General features: G+C 44.0%; 1 protein-coding gene across 3 annotated transcripts in view; it reads right to left on the reverse strand.

Annotated features, from left to right (window-relative positions):
- sulf1 (sulfatase 1) overlaps nt 1-23,013 on the reverse strand; it is a 421,690-nt gene that overhangs the window by 197,010 nt on the left and 201,667 nt on the right. For all 3 annotated transcript variants that reach the window (XM_041189449.1, XM_041189450.1, XM_041189448.1), the window contains one exon: nt 16,330-16,573. In XM_041189449.1, the coding sequence (XP_041045383.1) occupies nt 16,330-16,501 (172 nt within the window). In that variant the 5' untranslated portion in view covers nt 16,502-16,573. The remainder of the gene's footprint in view (nt 1-16,329; nt 16,574-23,013) is intronic.

The following is a 23,013-nucleotide window of genomic DNA, read 5'->3' on the forward strand; positions in this document are numbered from 1 at the left end:
TGGGGGTTCCCTGATTCGGGAGTCGGGCGCATATGCACAAAAGAGCGCAGAAATCTCCCTAGGCACAGAGGTGCCCTAGGAGATAATTTTTAAGTTTTAAAAGGTTAATAAAGTGGAGAAATAATTTTTGTGACATGCCCCCTCATCTGAACATATGAAACTGCCACATGAGCTAGGACATATGCATTAATTTTAATAAAAATTTGTGTGAAAATTTAAAATCATTCATGAAACCTCATCCCGCCCATGGATGAGGTTCCATGAAAAATGTGAAGGCCACCTGGGCTCTTCGCCTGCCCGTCCAACCTTAAGATTGGATGGGCAGCTCAGGTATTTGCTTAATTGCCTTTTTAAATGGCCTTAAGAGGACTTTGACAATTCGGTGGGTGAGCAGCCGACTTGGGTGTGCACCCACCAAAGTGAAAATCTAAATGACACATAGTGACGTCAGGACGCACGCCCGACAGCACCCAGCATCATTTTACATCTCGGCGAGCCGAACATTCAGGCCCAGGTGTTACTGGCAATAGTGTAACATTGTTTTATTCTCCTTTATTATATAACCAGACAAATTAACTTTCATGATACTATGCTAGAGAATGGCCTTTGATTCTCCACTCACATAAAAGGATGACAATATATTTTTAAATGAATTTGCTGCAACAGAAAACAACATCCTGAGAGCAGTAACAAAAACAGAATTACCTGGAAAAACTCAGCAGGTCTGGCAGCATCGGCGGAGAAGAACAAGATGTTTCGAGTCCTCATGACCCTTCAACAGAACTGAGTAAAATCAGGAGAGGGGTGAAATATAAGCTGGTTTAAGGTGGGGGGAGAGAAGTGGTGGGGGTGGTTGTAGGGACAAGCAAACAATGATAGGAGCAGATAATCAAAAGATGTCACAGACAAAAGAACAAAGAGGTGTTGAAGGTGGTGATATTATCTAAAAAAATGTGCTAATTAAGAATTGATGGCAGGACACACAAGGTACAGCTCTAGTGGGGGTGGGGTGAAATAAGGCTAACAGAGCACCCTAAATTCCTGCAAGAGATGTTAGCCTGGATTTTCATCCTTGAGGCAAATAATGGGGGTTGGGAAAATTCCTGGCTTGGCCCACCCATCTTGGGAAAATATGGCTGAAAGGCGGGACCTTCATTGCTGGGATGGGGTGAGGGGGCAGTTGGGAGTGGGGTCGGGCAGCAGTTGGACCAACCAACCTGGGAAAGAGGTCGGAGGCAGCCACAGGGGCTGTGGATTTAAAAATAATGGAAATAGGTGGGAAAAGAAAAATCTATATGAATTATTGGAAAAAACAAAAGGGAGGGAGAAGAAACCAGCTTATATTTCACCCCTCTCCTGATTTTACTCAGTTCTGTTGAAGGGTCACGAGGACTCGAAATGTCAACCTTGTTCTTCTCCGCCGATGCTGCCAGACCTGCCGAGTTTTTCCAGGTAATTCTGTTTTTGTTTTGGATTTCCAGCATCCGCAGTTTTTTGTTTTTATCCTGAGAGCAGTAATGATAATAGTTTAAATCACGGATCCAAGTTCCGTTGTAATAAGTTAATCTAACCATTGCTCTGTAACCTTTAGCCTATACAATAAACTGTGGCCCTATATGCAGAGGAAGTAAGCATTCTGCATTTTATGAAGTTATACACTGCTTCTTAAAGAAAAATGTGATGTGTGACTTTACTGGGCTCAATCATGTGAAATGTTCAGCTGGAACTGCCTGTCCTTTTAAATTTCACAGATAAGTTTCCTGCTCATAAATGATCAGCTGTCCTTTTTTGCTAACAGGCAGCTTGATGTTCATTCTTGATCATGCACAACTTAGAATTATCAGAAAGCAAAGCATGATTTTCTTTAAAAAATTAAAAAGCATGAGGAGTTTGTTATTACATGCACAGTTTGGGAGCTGCAGATGGTAGAATCTTTAACTACCCTTTTAGATGAGCTACCAGAATCTTGAATTCAAGCAGCTCTATGAGTGGTTTTGAGCCTTTTTAATTTTGTAAACCATTAGATAAATGCTTCTGTGGGCCATCTTGTACTATTGCTCACAAAACAATGCTGACAAATGAATTACCAAATTCTGCACAAATCAACTCCATACTGTGGTTAAACCAAAAGCTGCTTTCATAGAAATGTTCGTGTCCATATGCCTTTAACTGGAAGGATCCTTGCCTGCGTGTGTAATGAGGAGTTTTCCCACAGATTGTAATGGTCTATATTATAAATAATGCCTGCTTTTTCTTCACCAAGTAGGTTGAACATTCAAACCTTCAGGATAGAGGTCCAGGATTAACAAATATCAGTAATTAATGTTGGTTTTGAAAACATTTATGGTATATTAGACAGAAGATAATGTATTGACAATAAACTCTGAGTAATATCAATTAAAAGATAGTAAATGAGCTCAGACTTGGATTGCAAATTAACAACTGACAAATCAGGTGGCCTCGGTGCAAACACATGCTACAGAAAAGTAAGTCAATGAAATTGTGAACCAGCCCATCTGCTAAGGCATAACTTATCTGTACCCTTGCTGTTGTCTCATTAGTTAATATTCAGAATAACTAAAGAAGTTAGGATACTATGGTCAGCCAGTAATGTTCAATTTTTAAAATGCTATTTTCAAAATGTTTGTTGGTAACTTTGGTGCCAATGATATCACCAAGTTCTTAAAAATCTCTCTGAGTCCCCAGATCCCAGCTTAATAACCACTGCTCTGAGACCCAATGAGCTTTTGAACTAGTAATTCTGTTCTATTAGCACAACAACCTCAAGGAAATGTTTTTAGGCTCCCTAAAATTCCTACAAGAGATGTTAGCCTGGATTTTCATTCTTGAGGCAAATAACGGGAGTTGGGAAAATTCCTGGCTTGGCCCACCCACTTTGGGAAAATATGCCTGAAAGGCGGGATCTTCATTGCTGGTGTGGTGTGAGGGGGTAGTTGGGAGTGGGGTCGGGCAGCAGTTGGACCAACCGACCTGGGAAAGAGGTCGGAGGCAGCCACAGGGGCTATTGAAAAGGCCCGCCTCGGTGCTGTAGGGTTTTGTCTCAGATAAAATGAAAATATAAAGGCTCTCCAGCCCACACCCCTTACACTCCCTCAACCCCTACACACTCCCCAAGCCACCTCATGCCCCCCATGCCAGGCTATGCCTCCAGCTAACACCCCCTCCATAGCCCCTCAAGCCCCCCATGCCAAGCTATGCCCCCCACACCCCCCATGGACCCCCATGCTTCCTCGGCCAAGCTATGGTACTTCCATGCCCATTCATCCACTATACACAGTATAGAACCAATGAGCCCTATAATGACAATAGTATATGTAAAAAAAAACTTCGTAAAAGTCATTCATTGGATTTTAAATTCAATTAATAAATCTGAAATTAAAAGCTATTCCTTGATGAAAGGCAATCTGCTGTCCTTACTTGGTCTGGCCTGCATGTGGCTCCAGACTCACGGCTATGTGGTTGACTCTTAAATGCCCTCTGAAATGGCCTAGGAAGCCACTCAGTTGTATCAAACTACCACAGAAAAGTCGATAAGGAATGAAACAGGACAGACTTGCTGCGCCCCTAGCCAAGCTGTTCCAGCACAGCTACAACACTGGCACCTACCCAGCAATATGGAATATTGCTCACGTATGTCCTGTCCACAAAAAGCAGGACAAGTCCAACCCGGCCCATTATTGCCCAGTCTAGTCTCGATCATCAGTAAAGTGATGGAAGATGTTGTCGACAGTGCTATTAAGTGCCACTTATTCGGCAATAGCCTGCTCACTGACCCTCAATATGGGTTCCGCCAGGGCCACTCAGCTCCCAACCTCACTACAGCCTTTATCCAAACATTGGCAGAAGAACTAAACTCAAGAGGTGCAGTGAGAATGACTGCCCTTGACATCAAGGCCACGTTTGACTGAATGTGGCATCAAGGAGTACTAGCAAAACTGATGTCAATGGGAATCAGGGGGCAAGCTCTCCGTTGGTTGGAGTCATAACTTGTACAAAAGAAGACGCCTTTGGTTATTGGAGGTCAATCATCTTAGCCCCAGGACATCACTGCAGGAGTTCCTCAGGGTACAAGGCACAAGTCAGGGTTGTGATTGAATATTCTCCATTAGCCTGGATGAGTGCAGCTCCAACAACACTCAAGAACAACAACACTCAAGAAGCTTGACACCATCTAAGACAAAGTAGCCCACTTGACTGGCACCCCATTCACCACCTTAAACATTCACTCTCTCCACTACCAACACACAGTGGCAGCAGTGTGTACCATCTACAAGATACATTGCAGCAACTCACCAAGACTCCTTCAGCAGCACCTTCCAAACCTGTGACCTCTATTATTAGAAGGACAAGGGCAGCAGAGTATAGGAACATCACTACCTGCAAGTTCCCCTCCGAGCCACACACCATTCTGACTTGGAACTATATCGCCATTCCTTCACTGTCGCTGGTGTACCTACACCACAGGACTGCAGCGGTTCAAGAAGGTGGCTCACCAACACCATGTCAATGGCAATTAGGGATGGGCAACAAATGCTGGCCTGGCCAGCAATGCGCACATAACATGAAAAGAATAAATTAAAAAAACATTTTTGAAAGGAAAATTGTGTTTAACCATAACAAATACAGAAAATACTAGAAAAGCTCAGCAGGTCTGGCAGCACCTGTGGATAGAGAAAGAGAGCTAATGTTTCCGGTCTGAAGAAGAGTCAAAAGGACTTGAAGGGTTAACTCCGTTTCTCTCTACACAGATGCTGTCAGACCTGCTGAGTTTTTCCAGCATTTTCTGTTTTTATTTCAGATTTCCAGCACCCGCAGTATCTTGCTTTTATCTTGTGGTTAATTAATCTGATTGAGATGAAAGAGAAGGTTGATGAGGGTAATGTAGCTGAAGTGGTGTATATCAACTTTCAAAAGGCATTTGAGAAAGTACTATATAGTAGGCATGCCAATAAAGTTTAAGTCTTTGGAATAATATGGACCGTGACAGCATATATACATACAAAAGTGGCTAAGTGACAGGAAACTGGGAGTAATGGTGAATGGTTGTTTTTCAGACAGGGGGCAAGTATACAGTGATGTTCCCCGGGATCAGTACTCGGACCATATATATTATAATATATATTTATATATATTAATGACTTAGACTTTGGTGTACAGGGCACAATTTTAAAATTTGCAGGTAACACGAAACTTGGAACGTGTGGCAGATGAAATTTAGTGCAGAGAAATGAAAAGTTATACATTTTGTAGAAAGAACAAAGAGAGACAATATAAAGGCTACAAATTTAAATGGATGCAGGAACAGAGGGACCTGGGAGCATGTGTGCACAAATTATTGAAAGTGGCAGGGTAGGTTAGGAAGGTTAAAAAGACAGACAGAATCTTGAGAGTTAGAAATAGAGACTCAGGCCAGAATCTTCCTAGTTCTGCAGAGGCTGGATTCAAACCAGAACCTGCAGTAAAATTTGAAGTTGCGCATTGGGGAGTCGATCCGATATGTTCCTGCCTCTAAGTGCTACCTGCTACCTGCTTGGCAGCGGTGCGTAGCCTATTAGGCCACTTTAGGGGCTGATTGTGGACAAGATGCAGCAGCCATCAGCTTCCCAGCATTGTAATGGCCCCACTCCTGAGGCTGTGTCCTGGCAGGTACCTGTAGGTAGCTTCCCATTGGTAGAACAGGTAGGCCATCGATCTCTCCTCTCAATTCCCCCATCATAGAGCCGCTGCAATGAGAAGGTCACAGTTGCAGCCACAAGCTACACAATGATGGCCTGACAGCTATGGCCATTCTTTATTTTTAAATATTTCAGAAGGGTTCAATTTTGAGACACCCTCGAAGTCCCCTACCTGCCTCAGCAGTGTGACCGCAGGCTGTCCAGAGTTTCGGCCCTCTGCTTGGACCTCTCGTCTCCACCCACCATTCTTAACTGGACACTGAAGGCAGAGGCAACCTCTGGATTGGCCGTCTCCTGTAAGGTTGTGACATTGTGTGACCAGTCAACACCATCGGGGTCAGGACCCACTTTTCGTTCCCATGGCAGAAACATTTTAGAGGCAGTAAGATTTCACACACAGTAAAAAGGCAAGGACGTTATGACAAACTTTGAAATTGTTGTTCTGGTCACCACACTTCAGGATGGATGGGAGGGTCCTTGAGGAGTGCAGAGGAGATTTACCAAATTAGTTCCAGGGATGAGAGATCTTAGCTACAAGTTTAGGTTGGAAAAGCTGGGCTTGTTATTTTTGGAGCAGAGGAGATTGAGGGGAGATTTGGTAGCAAAGTGTGCAAAGTTATGATAGCTTTAGATAAGTTGTTTCCATTGGTTGATTGTGGAAGGACTAGGGGATACAATTTTATGGTTTTGAGCAAGAGATGCAGGTGGAAAGTGAAGAATTTTTATGCAGTAAGTGGTAATGATCGCAAACTCACTGTCTATATGAGGATGGAGGAAGTGGAGACAATGAATAATTTCAAAAAGAAACTGGATGGAAATCAAGGCCTGAATTTTACTTTTGGCGGGCACACCCGATTGGGCCCGGGAGCAGTCAGGAAATGGGTGCCCGACCACAATTTCACGCTGGCTGGCCAGTTAACGGCCAGCCAGTGTGAAATGTGTGCTGAAATGCTAGCACTGCCGGGGTGGGGGCAGGTAGAGGGCGGGCAATGATGTTTCTGCGGGCACGGGTGAGCGCTGCGAGAAAACCCCTTGAAGGCAGACAGCTGCCTCAAGGAACTGGAGGCCTGAAAAAGCTGTAATAAAGGTTTTAGAAGCTAAAAAAAAGTGTCTATGCATCATAATCAATCACTTGAAAATATAGCTGATAAAAATGCTGTCCCTGGATATTTATTCTTATTTCATTTCATCACAGATATTTCATCCCACCCTTGGATGACGTTTGCTGAAAAATGCAAAGGCCACCTGGCCAATTTGCCCGTCTGCCAACCATTAGGTTGGTTGCGCAACAAAAAATCAGAGTCAGTTGCGTAACTTAATTGCCTTCTAAATTGTCGGCGGGCATGCTTCCAGCTTTTGCGTGTGCCCACCAAGCGAAATATCGCGCAAGAGTGCAATGACGTCGGGACACTCGACTGACATCTTCTTGCGCGATTTTACATCTGATTGGTTTGGACACGGGCTGCCCACAGGACATAAAATCCTGCCCCAAGTTTCAGAGCAATGGGGATAGAGCAATGGAATGGGACTGAGTAGATTGTTCTACGGAGAGTCAGCATGAACTGAAGGTCTTCTACAGTGCCGTAATAACTCCCTGGCCAGGACCGGATTTGGAGCCGGATAATCCTGGCGGTGGGTGGAGCCGGAAAATCCCACCCTGTGGGCAGAATGGTCCCAGATTTGCACTCATTGAGATAACGGGTGTGAAAAAATCACTTTGCCCGCTGGCAGCAATGGCAAGCTTTGGCGCTGTATCGTTCCTTCCCAGCGCGTCCCGTTTCATTAATAATGCATTCAAGGGAAACACTCAGATTTGCCCACCTTGCCGCGACCTCAGTGCTTCTTCGCTCCAGGTGCCATATTTAAAGTACACTAGAGTACAGCCTACTTCATATCTACAGAGCAGGGTTGCCTCCAGGCGATAGGTGGCCCCAAACACAAAAGACGGCAGCCCTCAAATTTAGTGATGGCTCTCTAGGGCACCTGCTGTACGCAGTAGAAGATTGCCGGAATGTCCTCTACCCCAGCTCTGGCCCCAGGAGGTCCACCAGAGTTACCGATCTGGCCTGGGAGGTGGTGGCAGCGGTGGTCAGTGCCATCAGAGCACAGAGGAGGTCAGTCATCCAGTGCAGGAAGAGGATGAATTCTCTCATCCATTCCGCTAGGGTAAGTCAACCACCTCATCGCTCTCAACTCAGACATTCACAAACCCATCACACATCCACAGGGATCTCACTCCTCAAGGAACAACACCACTAACTCTCACACACACCCTCACATCTCCTTCAGATTCATATCCTCAGGAGGTCACACCCCCATCGCATCCACATCTCACCTCACCACACAAACTTTCCCTGCAGTGCCATGCGTCCTGCTCACACTCCCTACATCTGTTTTCATGAAGGAGAAGCTGGCTCATCACAGCAGGGAGAGGTCCCAGACCAGAGGGTGGGGTGCTCCACATTAGGCCCCTCACTCATTTTGAGGAGCGTGCCATCATGCTGACTGGTGAGGACATGGACCCTGCCCGCAGTGACGGTGAGGTCAGCAGCGAACACCCACGTGAGGATCCTGCACCACATCATCTCTCTCTCAGTGCAACTATGAGTGCTCTCGCTCCTGCTTTTGACTCTGCTGTCATGCACTCATTATCTCCACTTTGGTTCACAGGGAGCTCTGCCAAGCGACTGACGCCCTCAGCCAGTCAGTCCCTCAGCTCCATCCAGATCCTCAACTCCAGTGAAGAGGACACTTCCTCCATTGAAGAGCTGGAAATATGCAGCCAGGAAGATCAATCACACCCTCCACCAACTCAGAGACACACATCTCGGTGGGACCTAGATCTAGTGCTGTCTCGGGTTTACAATCTGGTGGTCACTGCATGGACTCGAGTCCACAGCAGGAAGGGGCAGGTTCAGCTGAGCTCCCCGGCACTCGGAGGACTGCAGAGGAAGGGGAATTAGTGAGGTCTAAGTCAAATGACAAGCCTCTGTATTCGGCCTTTCAACTCATCGTGGAGAGTCAGCAGAAGACATGGGGAACATCACGAAGAGCTGTTGGAAACCCTCAACAGAGTTGTACTTGAGTCCAAGGAGTGCATCCACCTGCTCTCTGATGAAGTGGTGCCCACATGTGCACATATGGAGGTCTCCATGAGAAGGGTGGTGGATGCCATGGAGACCCAGGTCCTGCAGAATGTGGAGATACGCGTAGACCTGCACTCCATCGTGGCAGCCATGGGTGAGTTCCTGCAGTGGCAACGCGAGAGAGAAACGGGGAACCTCGACATCCCTCCAGGTACTCTTCCCCTCAAGGAGTCAGACCTGGGAGGAGGAGCAGCAGCTAGGTACCCCTGGGTTATTCACTCAGGAATCTCCTGAGTGTCCGCTCCTTCCAAGTCCCTTTTGCTTGTTACTCCCTCAACTTTGTCCTCTGTCACCACAGGGGGAGCAGCCGGCCCACAGGAGGACAGCCAAAGCATGATGAGGCTCTCAAGGCCTCAGCTCTCCAGAGGACCCAGGCCAAGGGCATCAGAGGCAACAGGGCCAACCATTGCATGGACTGTCTCCACCCCTGCTGAGGATGTCAGGGCAGCACCTAGAAGAAGTGGTAGGCCTAGAAAAGTTAAGAAATTTTGATCACAAGTGTTTGTATAGGTGAATACATTTTGTCACTTTATAATCTGAAAATATATTCACTTTCACTGTGTAATGTGTAATGGTGTCTTTCGGCTTCACCGACAGGCTTCATGAGTCCTCCCACTGCATCACCCCCTACACTCGCAGTTCAGCTACACAGCTGGACCATGAGCGATTCCGGAGGGAGAAGTGTGTTTGGGACAGGGCCTTTCAGAGCCTCGTGCAAGCGCTGCCAAGCAAGCAGAGCCTTCATCCATCACACTCATCTCACTGTCCCAAGCATTCCCAATGCTGCCTGCTGGGGTTCGATTTCAGTTGTCCATCTGAGCTGACCGGCATTGCCGCCCACCCATTCCCATGCAGTGTCCATCCAATATGAGGCTCCGCTCACTTTCAGTTTCAACAACCATGGTCATGGTCAAGTATCTCATCACTTCCCCTGTCCTTTCCCATACCCCAGTCACCCATGTCCTTTTCCCCATCACTGTTGACCCCCCCCCGTCATCACCTTCCACCTCCCTACTGTCATCGACAAACCCCAAACCTTGTCGCTCCAGGGAGTACAGGTGAACGTGCACATTCCCTACCTTCCTGGGAATCCCATCCCTTTCCACATTGAACTCCCGACCTCCTCCTTCCCACTTCCGGGGTCCGTGTTTGACCCCACCAACCCTCCTCGCCGTTCCTTCTATCGTTACCGATGCACCCTCAGCCTCCCACTCTTCTAGCTCCCTCTCTCACACTCACCATCCCCTCCTACCATGCCCACTCTCAGTTCACTCTCCAGGACGCAGTCATTGACCCCACAGACCCCTCCCTCGCATGTTCACCTGGATTTTCTCCCCCAACTCTTTCCTCCCTTCATCACCCTTATCCCCTCCTCCCCGTAGACACCTTCACTCCTCCGAACTCCCTCATCCCACCTAGGCACCAGCCCCCATCCAAGTTCCCTCTTCTCCCACCCCCCCAGACTCCTTTCTACACCCGGACTCCCTCCTCCCCCCGGACTCCTTCCTCCCCAGAATCCTTCCTCCCCCTGGACTCCTGCTCCCCTCTGAACTCCTTCCCTGCTCTGAACTCCTTCGCTTACACCTTCCTCTCCCGTTATGCCTACCTCCTCAGTTGCTGCTTTCTCCCCCATTACAACGTCCTCCCCCCTGTACTCCCTCCCTCCAACCTCACCCCCCTGACACCTGTTTCCCCCTCCCAAGTTCACCACACCAACATCACTGCCCCCCTGTCCCAACCTCACCGCCCCAAACACCATCATTCTCCTCCTCCCAGCCTCACATCGCCTTCCAACCCTCACCTCAGTACACCTTCAGCTCCCAGTTAAACCTAGACCTTCTTCTCTACCGCCTCACGATTATCCGTAGCAGCCCATGGCCAAAACCATGATGTCCTGAAACAGGCCCCAGACATCAACCGGACCTTCCATCTTCTGTGAGCTACTTCATGGCGGAGCCATATCCATGAGAATCCACGCTGCATACGATGCATGTGTTCCTCTAGGGTCCGTTAGCTGTGGGGCTCCAGCATCTTCTACTCCTCGCCTGTACACGATGTGATCAAGGCCCTAAGGGTAAGTCCTGGCTTTTGCACGACACACCTGTCAAAATGAGTTCTGGGCTGGCGTGTTCTCCCGGCGATGTGCCCGGATGACCTAGTGTGGGGGGATAATTATAACGAGCAAGGCTTATAACTATATGCAGATGTATTGAAATGACGTTCCTGACATCCAATGGTGGGGAACCCAGCCTGCCACTGACAGGCGGAGCGGATGATCATAAATTGGTTTCACAACATCATTAAATCGTATTCCTGCCATATTGTCCGCTCACGCCCGACATGACACCTCATGCCATCGGGGATGGAAAGTTCCAGCCATTGTAAATATATGGCTGGCGGCAGGGGGGTGCTGTAAGTTCTGTCTAAGCAGCCTGCTTGAATTTTTTGAGCAAGTGATATTCCAACTGAAACAGTGGAAAGCCTCATTGTGTTTTGCACTTCCAAAAAGCATTTGAAAGAATTCTGCTAACAAGCAACCACCTAACTTTAGAATGGTAGGAGATTCCAAAAACAACGGCTGAAAAGGGAATAACAAGGGTATGAAGCAACAGAATAATGTGTGGTAAGGTGAAGGAATACTATGGAGTGCTTCAGGGATTGATGATGCCCCCCCTGTCACCAACCCCCCCACCACCATTTCTATTTTATGCTAATGACTTGAATTCAGAAGATCAATGCGAAGCAATCAGATTAGCAGGTGATACCAAATTGGGGTGCGCATGCAATTACATCTGAAGTGGCCGTCAAGAAACTATAAAACAAGTTGGCTTAAATCTACAAGCAGCTGATTATATGGATGAAATTCAAAACAAAAACAGAATTACCTGGAAAAACTCAGCAGGTCTGGCAGCATCGGCGGAGAAGAAAAGAGTTGACATTTCGAGTCCTCATGACCCTTCAACAGAACATTCAACAGTGTTCTGTTGAAGGGTCATGAGGACTCGAAACGTCAACTCTTTTCTTCTCCGCTGATGCTGCCAGACCTGCTGAGTTTTTCCAGGTAATTCTGTTTTTGTTTTGGTTTTCCAGCATCTGCAGTTTTTTGTTTTTATATTTATATGGATGAAATTCAATATAGATAACCGTAACATTCTGTACGTTGGACAAAAATGATGGTTGGCATGCCTGCTCTATGAGTGTTGTTGAATGAACTAAGGATGAAGCAGAAAGAGATTGAAGGTGGGGCTATGCTAGCGGGACTGCTTAACGAATCCAGGTAGCTTGCCAAAGTGAGGCATCAAAAATATAGCAGTTCTATGACTGAGCCAAGTTGGAGGTTGCCAGCCTAAAAGGGTGCAGTGCATCCAGTGGAGGAAAGTATATACCTGCTCCTCCCAGCTCTACAAACATTTCTCAGGCCATTTGATAAATATTGGTGGATGATTCTAACTGTGGGCAAAGTGGAGCACATGAGAACAAGAGCTATTCTGGGATGTATTACAAAGGTATATGCAATTCTGAGCTAGTCTGGGCTTTGTTGATGTAAATTGTGGCGCACAATTCCTAGCTAATCTTTCTTTCACCTCATTTGTTTGTTGTGTCCATCTATACCTCTCAAATGCTCTTGTAAGTGTGTATTTATACATTTACCTAAGGATTTATATAAATATATTCATGCTGGTCATAAAGGTAGTTTTTATCAACTTGCACTCAGTTTGGAACTCTGCATGCAGAAACACATATCATGTTTTGAGGTTAATTAACCACTCCCAGGTCAACAGACCCAAAGAGCTGTGCGTGAGTTAAAATCCTGTGTGGCCTAATGACCTCCACATCTGAATTCCTGATGTGTGTTCCCTGCATATAAATCCACTCTTAATTCTCTCATTGCCTCAGCCACTTGTGAAAGTGAAAATGTGATTTTGTACAAGATCACAAGATAAGAAGGGAATGTTCTTTGGTCCATCTGAGCTTATCCATCCAAACCATACAATACGAATTAGGAGCAGGAGTAGGCCAGTCGGCCCTTTGAGCCTGCTCCGCCGTTCAATAAGATCATAGTTGATCAGATTGTAACCTCAACCCCATGTTCCTGCCTGTCCTGATAACTTTTCACCCCTTTGTTAATCAAGAATCTATCTAGCTCTATCTTAAAAATATTCAAAGGTTCTGCTTCCACTGCCTTTTAAGGAAGAGAGTTCCAAAGGCTCAATACCTACTTTAGAAGTATTTAGATGATCACTTGAAACACCAGAGCGTACAGGGCTATGGGCCAAGTGCTGGAAAATGGGATTAGAATAGATAGGTGCTTGATGGCCGGCACAGGCACGATCGATCGAAGGGCCTGTTTCTGTGCTCTATAACCCTATGACTCACTTCTGGAACAGCCTGCAGCAGCATCCCTATAAGGACCACTGTTTAGGCTACTCAGCATCTCATACAAGCGGGTGAAGCATACATGGCACAGAAGTCAATACTGAAAATGCATGACATATTTTTGATAGAGAGGAATAGAATGTGAGGGCAGGCCACGGAGCTGGTCAACAGAAAGATGATGGAGCGACATGGTCAACTGTGCCGAATACCATGGCGAAGTCGTGATGGATGGGAAATTATACAATTTGTATCTGTTCAAACGTAGTTTGTCACCTCCTCAGCTATGCTGTCAACTAAACTAAACTTGAAATATTTGTATTGAGCTAAGTTTGGGACAAGGTTCTGGTTGTTGGTACCTTGTGACTCCAAATGTATTTTGAAGAATTTTTATTATGCGAAGGACGGAAGGAACCAAAAGTATGGTTGCGAAATTTGCTGACGATGCAAAGATAGATAGGAAAGTAAATTGTGAAGAGGACATAAGGAGGCTACAAAGGGAAATAGATAGGTTAAGCGAGTGGGCAAAGATCTGGCAAATGGAGTATAATGTGGGCAAATGTGAAATGGGTCCATTTGGCAGGAAGAATAAAAAATAAATTTATTATCTAAATGGTGAGAGATTGCACAGCTCTGATGTTCAAAGGGATCTGGGTGTCCTAGTGCACGAATCACAAAAGGCTAGTATGCAGGTACAGCAGGTAATTAGGAAAGCTAATAGAATGTTATCATTTATTGTGAGGGGAATTGATTACAAAAGTAGGGAGGTTATGCTTCAGTTTTACTGGGCACTGGTGAGCCTACATATGGCTTATTGTGTACAGTATTGGTACCGTATTTAAGAAAAAATATAAATGTGTTAGAAGCAGTTCAGAGGAGGTTTGCTAGACTAATACCAGGAATGGACAGTTGTCTTATGAGGAAGAGTGGACAGGTTGGGCTTGTACCCACTGGAGTTTAGAAGAGTAAGAGGCAACTTGATTGAAACTTTTAAGATCCTGAGGGGTCTTGACAGGGTGGATGTCAAGAGAATGTTTCCTCTTGTGGGACAATCTAGAACTAGGGGTCACTGTTTAAAAATAAGAGGTCATTCAGTTAGGACAGAGATGAGGAGAACTTTTTTCTCAGGGAGTAGTGAGCCTCTGGAACTCTCTTCCTCAAAAGGCAGTGGAAGCAGAATCTTTGAATATTTTTGAGGTAGAGTTAGATAGATTCTTGATTAACAAAGGGGTGAAAAATTATCAGGACAGGCAGGAACATGGGGTTGAGGTTACAATCTGATCAACCATGATCTTATTGAATGGCGGAGGAAGCTCAAAGGGCCACGTAGCCTACTCCTGCTCCTAATTTGTATTGTATGGTTTGGATGGATAAGCTCAGATGGACCAAATGACATTCCCTTCTTATCTTGTGATCTTGTATGAAATCACGTTTTCACTTTCACAAGTGGCTGAGGCAATGAAAGAATTAAGTGTGGATTTATATGCAGAGAACACACATCAGGAATTCAGATGTGGAGGTCATTAAGCCACACAGGATTTTCAGTTCGCGCACAGCCCTTTGGGTCTGTTGACCTGGGGGTGCATATAGGTAATTAACCTCAAAACATGACATGTGTTTCTGCATGCAGAGTTCCAAACTGAGTGCAAGTTGGTAAAAACTATCTTTATGTCCACCATGTATATATTTATATAAATCCTTAGGTAAATGTAGAAATACACACTTACAAGAGCATTTGACAAACAAATGAGATAAATGAAAGATTAGGTAGGAATTGTGTGCCACAATTTATACCAACAAGGCCCAGACTAGCTCAGAATTGCATACACCTTTGTAATACATCCGAGAGTAACTCTTGTTCTCATGTGTTCCACTTTGCCCATAGTTGGAATCATCCACCAATATTTATCAAACTATGCTTTCCAAGCTGATCAATAGATTTATTATCATGCACATTATGAGGTTGTATGAGACATTTGGATATTTGAACTATCCAGCTGTGCACTCAGATATATGAGCTATTATTTTAGCAGCAATTCATCTTTATATATCAACATATGGAAAAAAGCAATCAATCTTTCAAAGTACAAATCAGTGCTGACAGTTTTCCAGTGTCAGTAATAAAGCATCAAATTTCCAATGCTGCTGGGAATGATAATATCAATTTAACAAGAGCTGTGTCAGTGTAGAGACAGAATGTCGTACTTAAATACTATAAATTGACACATATATGGATCAATATCAAGCTTGATGTGTTCACACTTCAGGGGATCTCATGATTACCTCAAGCAGAAAACATGTAGTGTGTGAGAATATGACTGTAACCAGTCTGGATATTTTATTTGAATCTATTTGCTACCATATGTTAATGGGGCTGAGTTAGTTCCTACCTGTGAATCAAACTGAAACATTCATAAAAGAAAATTAAGAGATCTATTTTAACTGTTACTCCCAGGATGGGAACAGGCAGTATTGGGTCACACTCCATCCAATTTTTCTTTTGTTGACAGTTAAAACCGAGCCAATTTCTTCTAGGCTTCCCTAATAACTCACTGTGGGCCAATTTTGATTTTGTGCAATAGTGTAAATTGGCCAATGGCAAATCAGCAACTCACTTCATATCGCTTTCAATTTTTATTTTGATTTGATTGACTTCATTGGAAATAAAAATCCATTTAGATATTCACTATCACCCATTTACATTAGCACACAAATCAAAATTACACCCAGTGAGAATAGCCAATGAAGAAATAAAACATACCCAATTTAAAGGCCCTGGCTCAGTCCCTGGTTTGTGCTGCGCTAGCTAATGTCAGTCAAGGTGACAGTTGGAATGCTAGCCTCAATGTCTCTTGGTTAAGATACATAAATCAGCTACAATTCATGCTCCTGATTGCCTTCCAGTGTCCTCTGATGGAACTGCACAAGTAGATATTAGGTAAAGCTGGGATTAGACTTAGCTGTCACGCTCCCTATACTCAAACAGGCTGGTAGTGTGAATTGCCAATGCTCGCATACTAATATCAGTGGGCACCTGGCACCCATAGATGGCTGTATTCAGGAGAGGCGAAGGGGAGAAAATTATCAAAGAAATAATAGTAAAACATCCTTACCAAGCTCCACATCCTGGTCGTCTGTGATGATAAGGATGATGTTGGGTCTGATGTTTCTTCGATCACGTTGCACACGTCCTTTAAACCGCTGTGGTTTTAAGCTTGAACCAAGGACTCCTATCAATTCAGCACTTAGCACGGTCAAAAGCAGAATAACTGGTGAGAGTTTCATTATGTCAGCTTGCTTGAGATCACAATAAGGAAACAAGAGTATCTTTGGTTTCACCAGCTCTTACCAGGTGATCTGAAATTAAAGTGGAACAAATTAGAAGAATCAGTTTGAATATAATGAAACTTATGGACTATATGAAGTGGTTAATAGCATGTTAAAACAAAGACATTTTCTGGAGTTTCAAACTTTATTAACCACAAAAGAATTTCCCTGAAAGTACAAATTTCATTAAAGAACAGTTTTGATGTGAAATTCTGTATGAACAAATTAAACCGCCGCAATAAACAATGAACAGGAGTAAACTCGTAAAGTCCCTTTTACAGAAAATCTTTCTCAGGTTACAGTGACATTGAAATGCAACAATGACCAGTGTAGAGTTGCACCAGAGACTTTTGTTACTCCTAAGACCAAGATGAAGCCAGGAAATTTGTTACATATGTTTTAGATTAGTCAACCAAAACATTCGTAATGATTCACTAAACAATTTTCTTTTTTATCTACAAATACCTCAAAAATGTATCACTTTTATGAATCTATAGCTATGGCTATAATCTTACAATGAAATACTTCATAAACTCTGAAAACTGGAAACTTCAGCAGGTTTTGATATTCGGTGTTAGAACCCTGGCTTTGCACCTGCACAGTACTAATCCCTCTCACTTGTTTCATTGCTCCAGTCCTATCATGCAGTGGTGAACATTCTGAAACTACTTTTCCTACAAGAAACACATTGAGTGACAGTCATCGTTTCTCTCCACATTACTGAAACCTCTAACTGTACATCAGCCAGTAACAATCCAGTCAATGTGAACTCACAGTACCCTGAACTTTTGCTGAGCTCCTGAAGGTACGTGCAGACTCTGCACACATATACACACACTCGCATTTATACTCATGCAATAACCAGCTCCCACCATTCAAAGAGCCTTAGTTCCATGCACAGGAGGGGGAAGGGGGACGATTTAGCCACAAATCCATCTAAATCCATCTGCTACAGAATTGATTGATTGGGCCTAAGACCAAAGGTAACTTACTCCACTTTGACATTTCTTGCATTCAGCTGTCACGCTGGCAGCTTTACACATTTAAGAATTCACTTGGATTGAAAATTGAATGAGTGTATAGTTCAAAGTGATTAGTGACTTACTAAAAGGCTATTTAACAAAAGCATTTAAGGCAAGCACGCACATTTATACTATTTCCGTTCAAAGGGCAAAAGTCCATTATAATTTAACATTTGCAAGCATGGTAATTAGGAGATGGCACATGAATTTCACCATCAAATGGTCTAAATGAACATTTAATGAGTTTCATCCAAAGACCGGGTTCTCACACCTGGGATTTTGCCCTTGTTCTCTAGTATGAATAGCCGCTATTACAGCAGCCAGCACTGAGAGATCAAAGCTACTTAAATAAAAGGAACAAAAAACACACAGCTTGTACTAAAGATACCATTAATAAAAAAAAGATGCCAGCATACGTGTGGTTGCAGCAGTGCCCATTACTGAAAGAGATGAACTGATTCATTAAGACAGCAAAAGAAAAATCTTTCCATCTTCGTGGATTTTCCTTTACCTTTAGTTCTTTTTGACGGAACTTCAAACCCTGGAAGGTTTACAGGAGGAGGTCTGTAAAGATTCTGAAAATCTGGAACATGTTATTATTACAGCTGCATTACTAAGTAGCACTGCATGCAGTAGCTATTGCAGGGCTGATCAATGCCCATTCTACAAGCTTCAGTGGTCAAGCAGACTGCTTGCACTTAATGGATAAGTGATTGATGCTACTGGCTTTTATACAGTATAGCTACCACTCGAGTAATGAACACAGCAGTCGGGCCAAGAGTAGAACCGTGTTCTTGAAGTCTTTAAATTCATAAAGAAAGGGATAAAAATTGATTACATATTTTTTTAAAAATCAACATGATATCTTCTAACAGAGAGTGGGTGTTGAATTCTCCATCTAATGCTGCTATCTGAGTGAACGTACTGTCGATGGACAGTGCAATACAAAAAATAACCACTTCAACGTGTTAAAGCATTAATTTGATGGTGGTGATAATATTTAAAAGCACTCATATACTGTTGCTGCACACTATCCGACTGTAAGATCTATAGTGTGGCTATACAAGAAAGATTAGCATTTACTGGCAACAATTACAAAAAACTCTCACTTAACTCAACAATAACACATGTATCTGAACTGCAAACGAATCCCCGCGAATGACAGCACTATACACGCAAGTTTCCAGGATGCTGAGAAAACCATGTCTAAGGTTCAATAACACTTACTCTAAAAAAAAAATGAACCAGGCTTCTGGAAATGAAAATATTCAGTTGATCTTTGCGCTGGGCCTCACTGCCTGCATTTAGTTATGTACAGCAAACTTTGCAGACACTGTTGACCCAACTACTGCAGTTACTCAGACTGCATTGAGTAAACACTGGCACAAATGGCTTTAAATAAACCCCCACGGTATGTAGTTGCAAACGCCAGACAATCATACCTCAGTGACAATGCGATAGAAAAGAACATCATTGCCAAAGCAACTGGCTTTAGGCTTTTCTAATTCAGCCATACAGTTCTGAAGCTTGAAGCATCATTTTGGAGCTGGAGGAGAGCCAGAGATACCTGGGATGAAGTTGTTCAGCTGTGAGAGACGAAGATCCGTATCAGACAACTTCAAGCATGGACAATTCTCCATTCAGTGCTGACCTTTTCAAACCTGACATCCCCACACAGACCGGCTTCCTGCTGCAGTAGGAAATAAAGCTGCAGAATTAATACTGACAAAGTGTTGTGCTTGTCTTCAGGGACAAGAATGTCAGTATTTTTGTGCAGGATGCTACGAGACAGCCTCCTGGCACTTCACAAGTCTCTGTAACCCATTCCCTTAAATGATAGCAGAAACACTGAAGGCATGTCAGACAATAGCCCGGCCTTGCAGCTAGAAAAATTACTCCAAAATCAAGTCAGTGATAGACAGATAACAGTATTGCAACAATCTGAGGTTATTCTGCCAACACTGCACTATAATTATTTACTGCTGTCTCATCCAAACAATATACCTAGTTACAGAATCTGTTCATAAAGCTTAGCAACCATCTGGTCACTGTTCTATTTCACATACAATTATATTACATTGTGATATGCTCCTATTTTTCTAAAACTATTTTTAATGCTCTTTCAGAAACACTTCCACCATCCTTCGTTTTATGAAGCTTATCTTATATGTTTTATTGGATAAAACTTTATTGCACTTTCAATAGGAAAAGCTTCTTTGTCTGTAGCAGCAAAACCCTATGTATATAAAAAATACCCTACATTTGAAATGCCTCTCGTTTGCTAAAACTGCTCACTACCTGGAATGCAAAGATAAACCCCTCTGCTTCTTTTCTCGACTGCAGACCATCTTCTTAAACTCCTCTCTCCTGTCCCCTCCACCCTCACCTCCAACAAGTGTGAGGTGCTTACGAATTCTTTGTCATGAGGATTGAGACAATCCAATCAGCTGCCTTTGCCATGTACCCTCCCTTCCACTGGCTTGGCTGGCTAAATGTCCCTTTTCTCCTCCTTGACCTAGCACTGAATTTGCATCTTTCTCTAGTTTCTCTCCTATCCTTTCTCATGCCCTCTCTGAGCTCATCTTGTACATGCGACCCACCTCCTGTTCCCATGATCCTATTCCCAATAAACTGCTGACCATCGAACTTCCTCTCCGGGCCCCCTTGTTAGCAGATATTGTTAATGGTCCTCTCTCTCTTCATGTGTTGTCCTTCTCTCCTTTAAATCTTCAGTCATCTCCCCTATCGTCAAAAAACCAACCCTTAACCCTATCATCCTAGCAAACTATCATCCCGTCTCCAACCTCCCTTTCCTCTCCAAAGTTTTTGAGTGTGTTGTCACCTCCCAAATCCGCTCCCATCTTTCCTGCAGCTCCATGTTTGAATCTCTCCAAGCGAGTTTCCACCTCTGCCTCATTACCAAAACAGCTCTTATCAAAGTCACAAATGACATCCAATATGACTGTGACAAAGGTAAACTTTCCCTCCTCATCCTTCTTGATCCATCTGCAGCCTTTTATTGGTTGGCCACAGCATCCTGCTCCAACGCCTCTTCTCTGTTGTCCAGCTGGGTGGGACTGCTCTCATGTGGTTTCATTCTTATCTATTTAATCATAGCCAGAGAATCATTTGCAATGGCTTCTCTTCCTTTTTCTGCATTGTTATGTCTGGTGCCCCCCCCCAGGATGAATCCTTGGCCGGCTCCCATTTCTGATCTCCATGCTGCTCCTTTGCGACAACATGCTAAGGCACAGCATTAGCTTTTACATGTATATTGATGACACCTAGGTCTACAACACCACCACTTCTCTCAACTCCTCCACTGTTAATAAATTACCAGGTAGCTCATCGGACATACAGTACAGGACAAATAGAAATTTCCTCCAATTAAATATTACGAAGACTGAAGCCAAGCTCTCCCTGGCAACAGTGTGAGATTAAACCAGTCTTTTTGCAACCTTGATGTCGCATAAGATCCTGAGATGAGTTTCTGAACTCACATTCATGCCATCTCTAATACCACTTTTTTCCATCTCTGTAACATCGCTAAACTTTGCCTCTGTCTCAGCTCATCTGCTGCTGAAATCCTCACTCATGCCTTTGTTACCTCTAGCCTCAAGTACTCCAGTGCACTCCAGGCTGGTCTCCCACATTTTACCCTCCATAAACTTGAGGTAATCCAAAACTTGCAGCAAGTTCCGTTCTCCTTTCACCCATGTGCTCGCTGACCTAAATTGGCTCTGGGTCAAGCAATGTCTTAATTTAAAAAATCTTTTCCTTGTTTGCAAATCCCTCTGTGGCCTTTCCTCTCCCTATCTCTGTACTATCCTCCAATCCCACAACCCTTCGAGATATCTGGGTTCCCTAATTCTGGCCTTTTGTACATTCCCAATTGTAATTGCCCCACCATTGGTGGCTGTGCCTTCAATTGCCTAGGCTCTAGGCTCTGGAATTCCCTCCCTACACAACTCTGCCTCTCTACCACACTTTCCTCCTTTAAGACACTTCTTAAAAGTTAACCTACCTCTTTGATCAAGCTTTTACCAACCTGATCTCATATCTCCTTACGTGGCACAGTGTCATATTTTGTTTTATAATGCTCCTGTGAAGTGCTTTGGAACGTTTTATTAGCAAAGGCACTACATAAATATAAGCTGTTGTTATTGCTCAAAGTTAGTATTTTATATCTTAAAGAGGCACAGGCTTGATGAAAAAAAATTGGGATATCTGTTTTTGTTGTTGTTTGGGCACTGAGAAAAATATGGGTAATTTTAGTTGTGATGACATCAGTGCCACATGAATGGGTTGAGGAATGGATTTTTCTGTTGTGGCTGGTGCAGTACCAAGAATGGATTTTTCTGTTGTGGCTGGTGCAGTGCCACATCATATACTGCGCCATTATTGTGAGGTTAAGCTACCCAGATTGCTGATTAGATGACAAGCTAAGTCCACTGCTGCCAGGCTGGTTTGCTGAAATCTGGAGAAAAGCCTACGTTTTATTACTTCATTATTGTCATTAGCAATTTCCTCTATTGGGAAAAAGGCAGAGTTCTACAATCCTTTGGTTCATAATTATATCACAAGAACAGAATGAAGTGGATTATCTAAGGTAGACCCCTTCGAAATAAATCACACCCATTCAATTTTGATTTAAAAGTTCTTACCCAGCTCAGATATCCCTGCAACATGCACCATTCGCTAGCTGAGAGTGTGTACAGTTAATATATCATCTGGTCTCTGGTAATGTTAAGCTGGATGCCAAGAAATGCTTAGGAGCTGTCAGAAAAAGGCTATTCCACCCTGTTTCCTTTCTCCTTCAAAGCAAAGGTTTAACTGTCATATGCTGCAAGACCATGTCCCACCAAAACACAATATGACTAGGATGGTTGTACAAGGTTTTTAACTGTAGTCAGATGAACTTATCACAGACAGACAGCGAGAAAGAGGATGTGTTGGTTGCCTCCTCCCTTCCTCCTCTTCTTTCTCCACCTCAGCCGTTCACCATACGTCTGTTGCTAGGGCTGTGCTTCATGTTGGCAAAGTTGTGCCTGATACAGCAGATTACCATGAATCTTGACAACATGCTCTGCCGAGTACTGTAGTACTCTTTCAGAGTGGTCCAGGCAGCAGAAATGTTTAAACATACCAATGGTCTGCTCAATCTACTTTGTGTGGCAGCATGGCTCTCACTGTATGCATGCTGCCCACATGCGCTTGGGTTGTGCACTGGGGTCATGAGCTACATTGCCAGAGGATAGTCCTTGTCAGCCAGTAGCCACTCTGGTTTGATGTGCTGGTTCAAGTACTGATGGTACAGCTAACTGTTGCAAAATAAAGACACCATGGCTACTGTCAGAATCCAGGCCTTTATATCTGCATGATGTGGTGAGCATGGTTGCATACCTATTGCAAATTCAGACAGTGGGGCTCTCTGTGGTTCTGATGACT

Source organism: Carcharodon carcharias, chromosome 6 (genome assembly GCF_017639515.1).
Source record: "Carcharodon carcharias isolate sCarCar2 chromosome 6, sCarCar2.pri, whole genome shotgun sequence".
NCBI lineage: Eukaryota > Metazoa > Chordata > Chondrichthyes > Lamniformes > Lamnidae > Carcharodon > Carcharodon carcharias.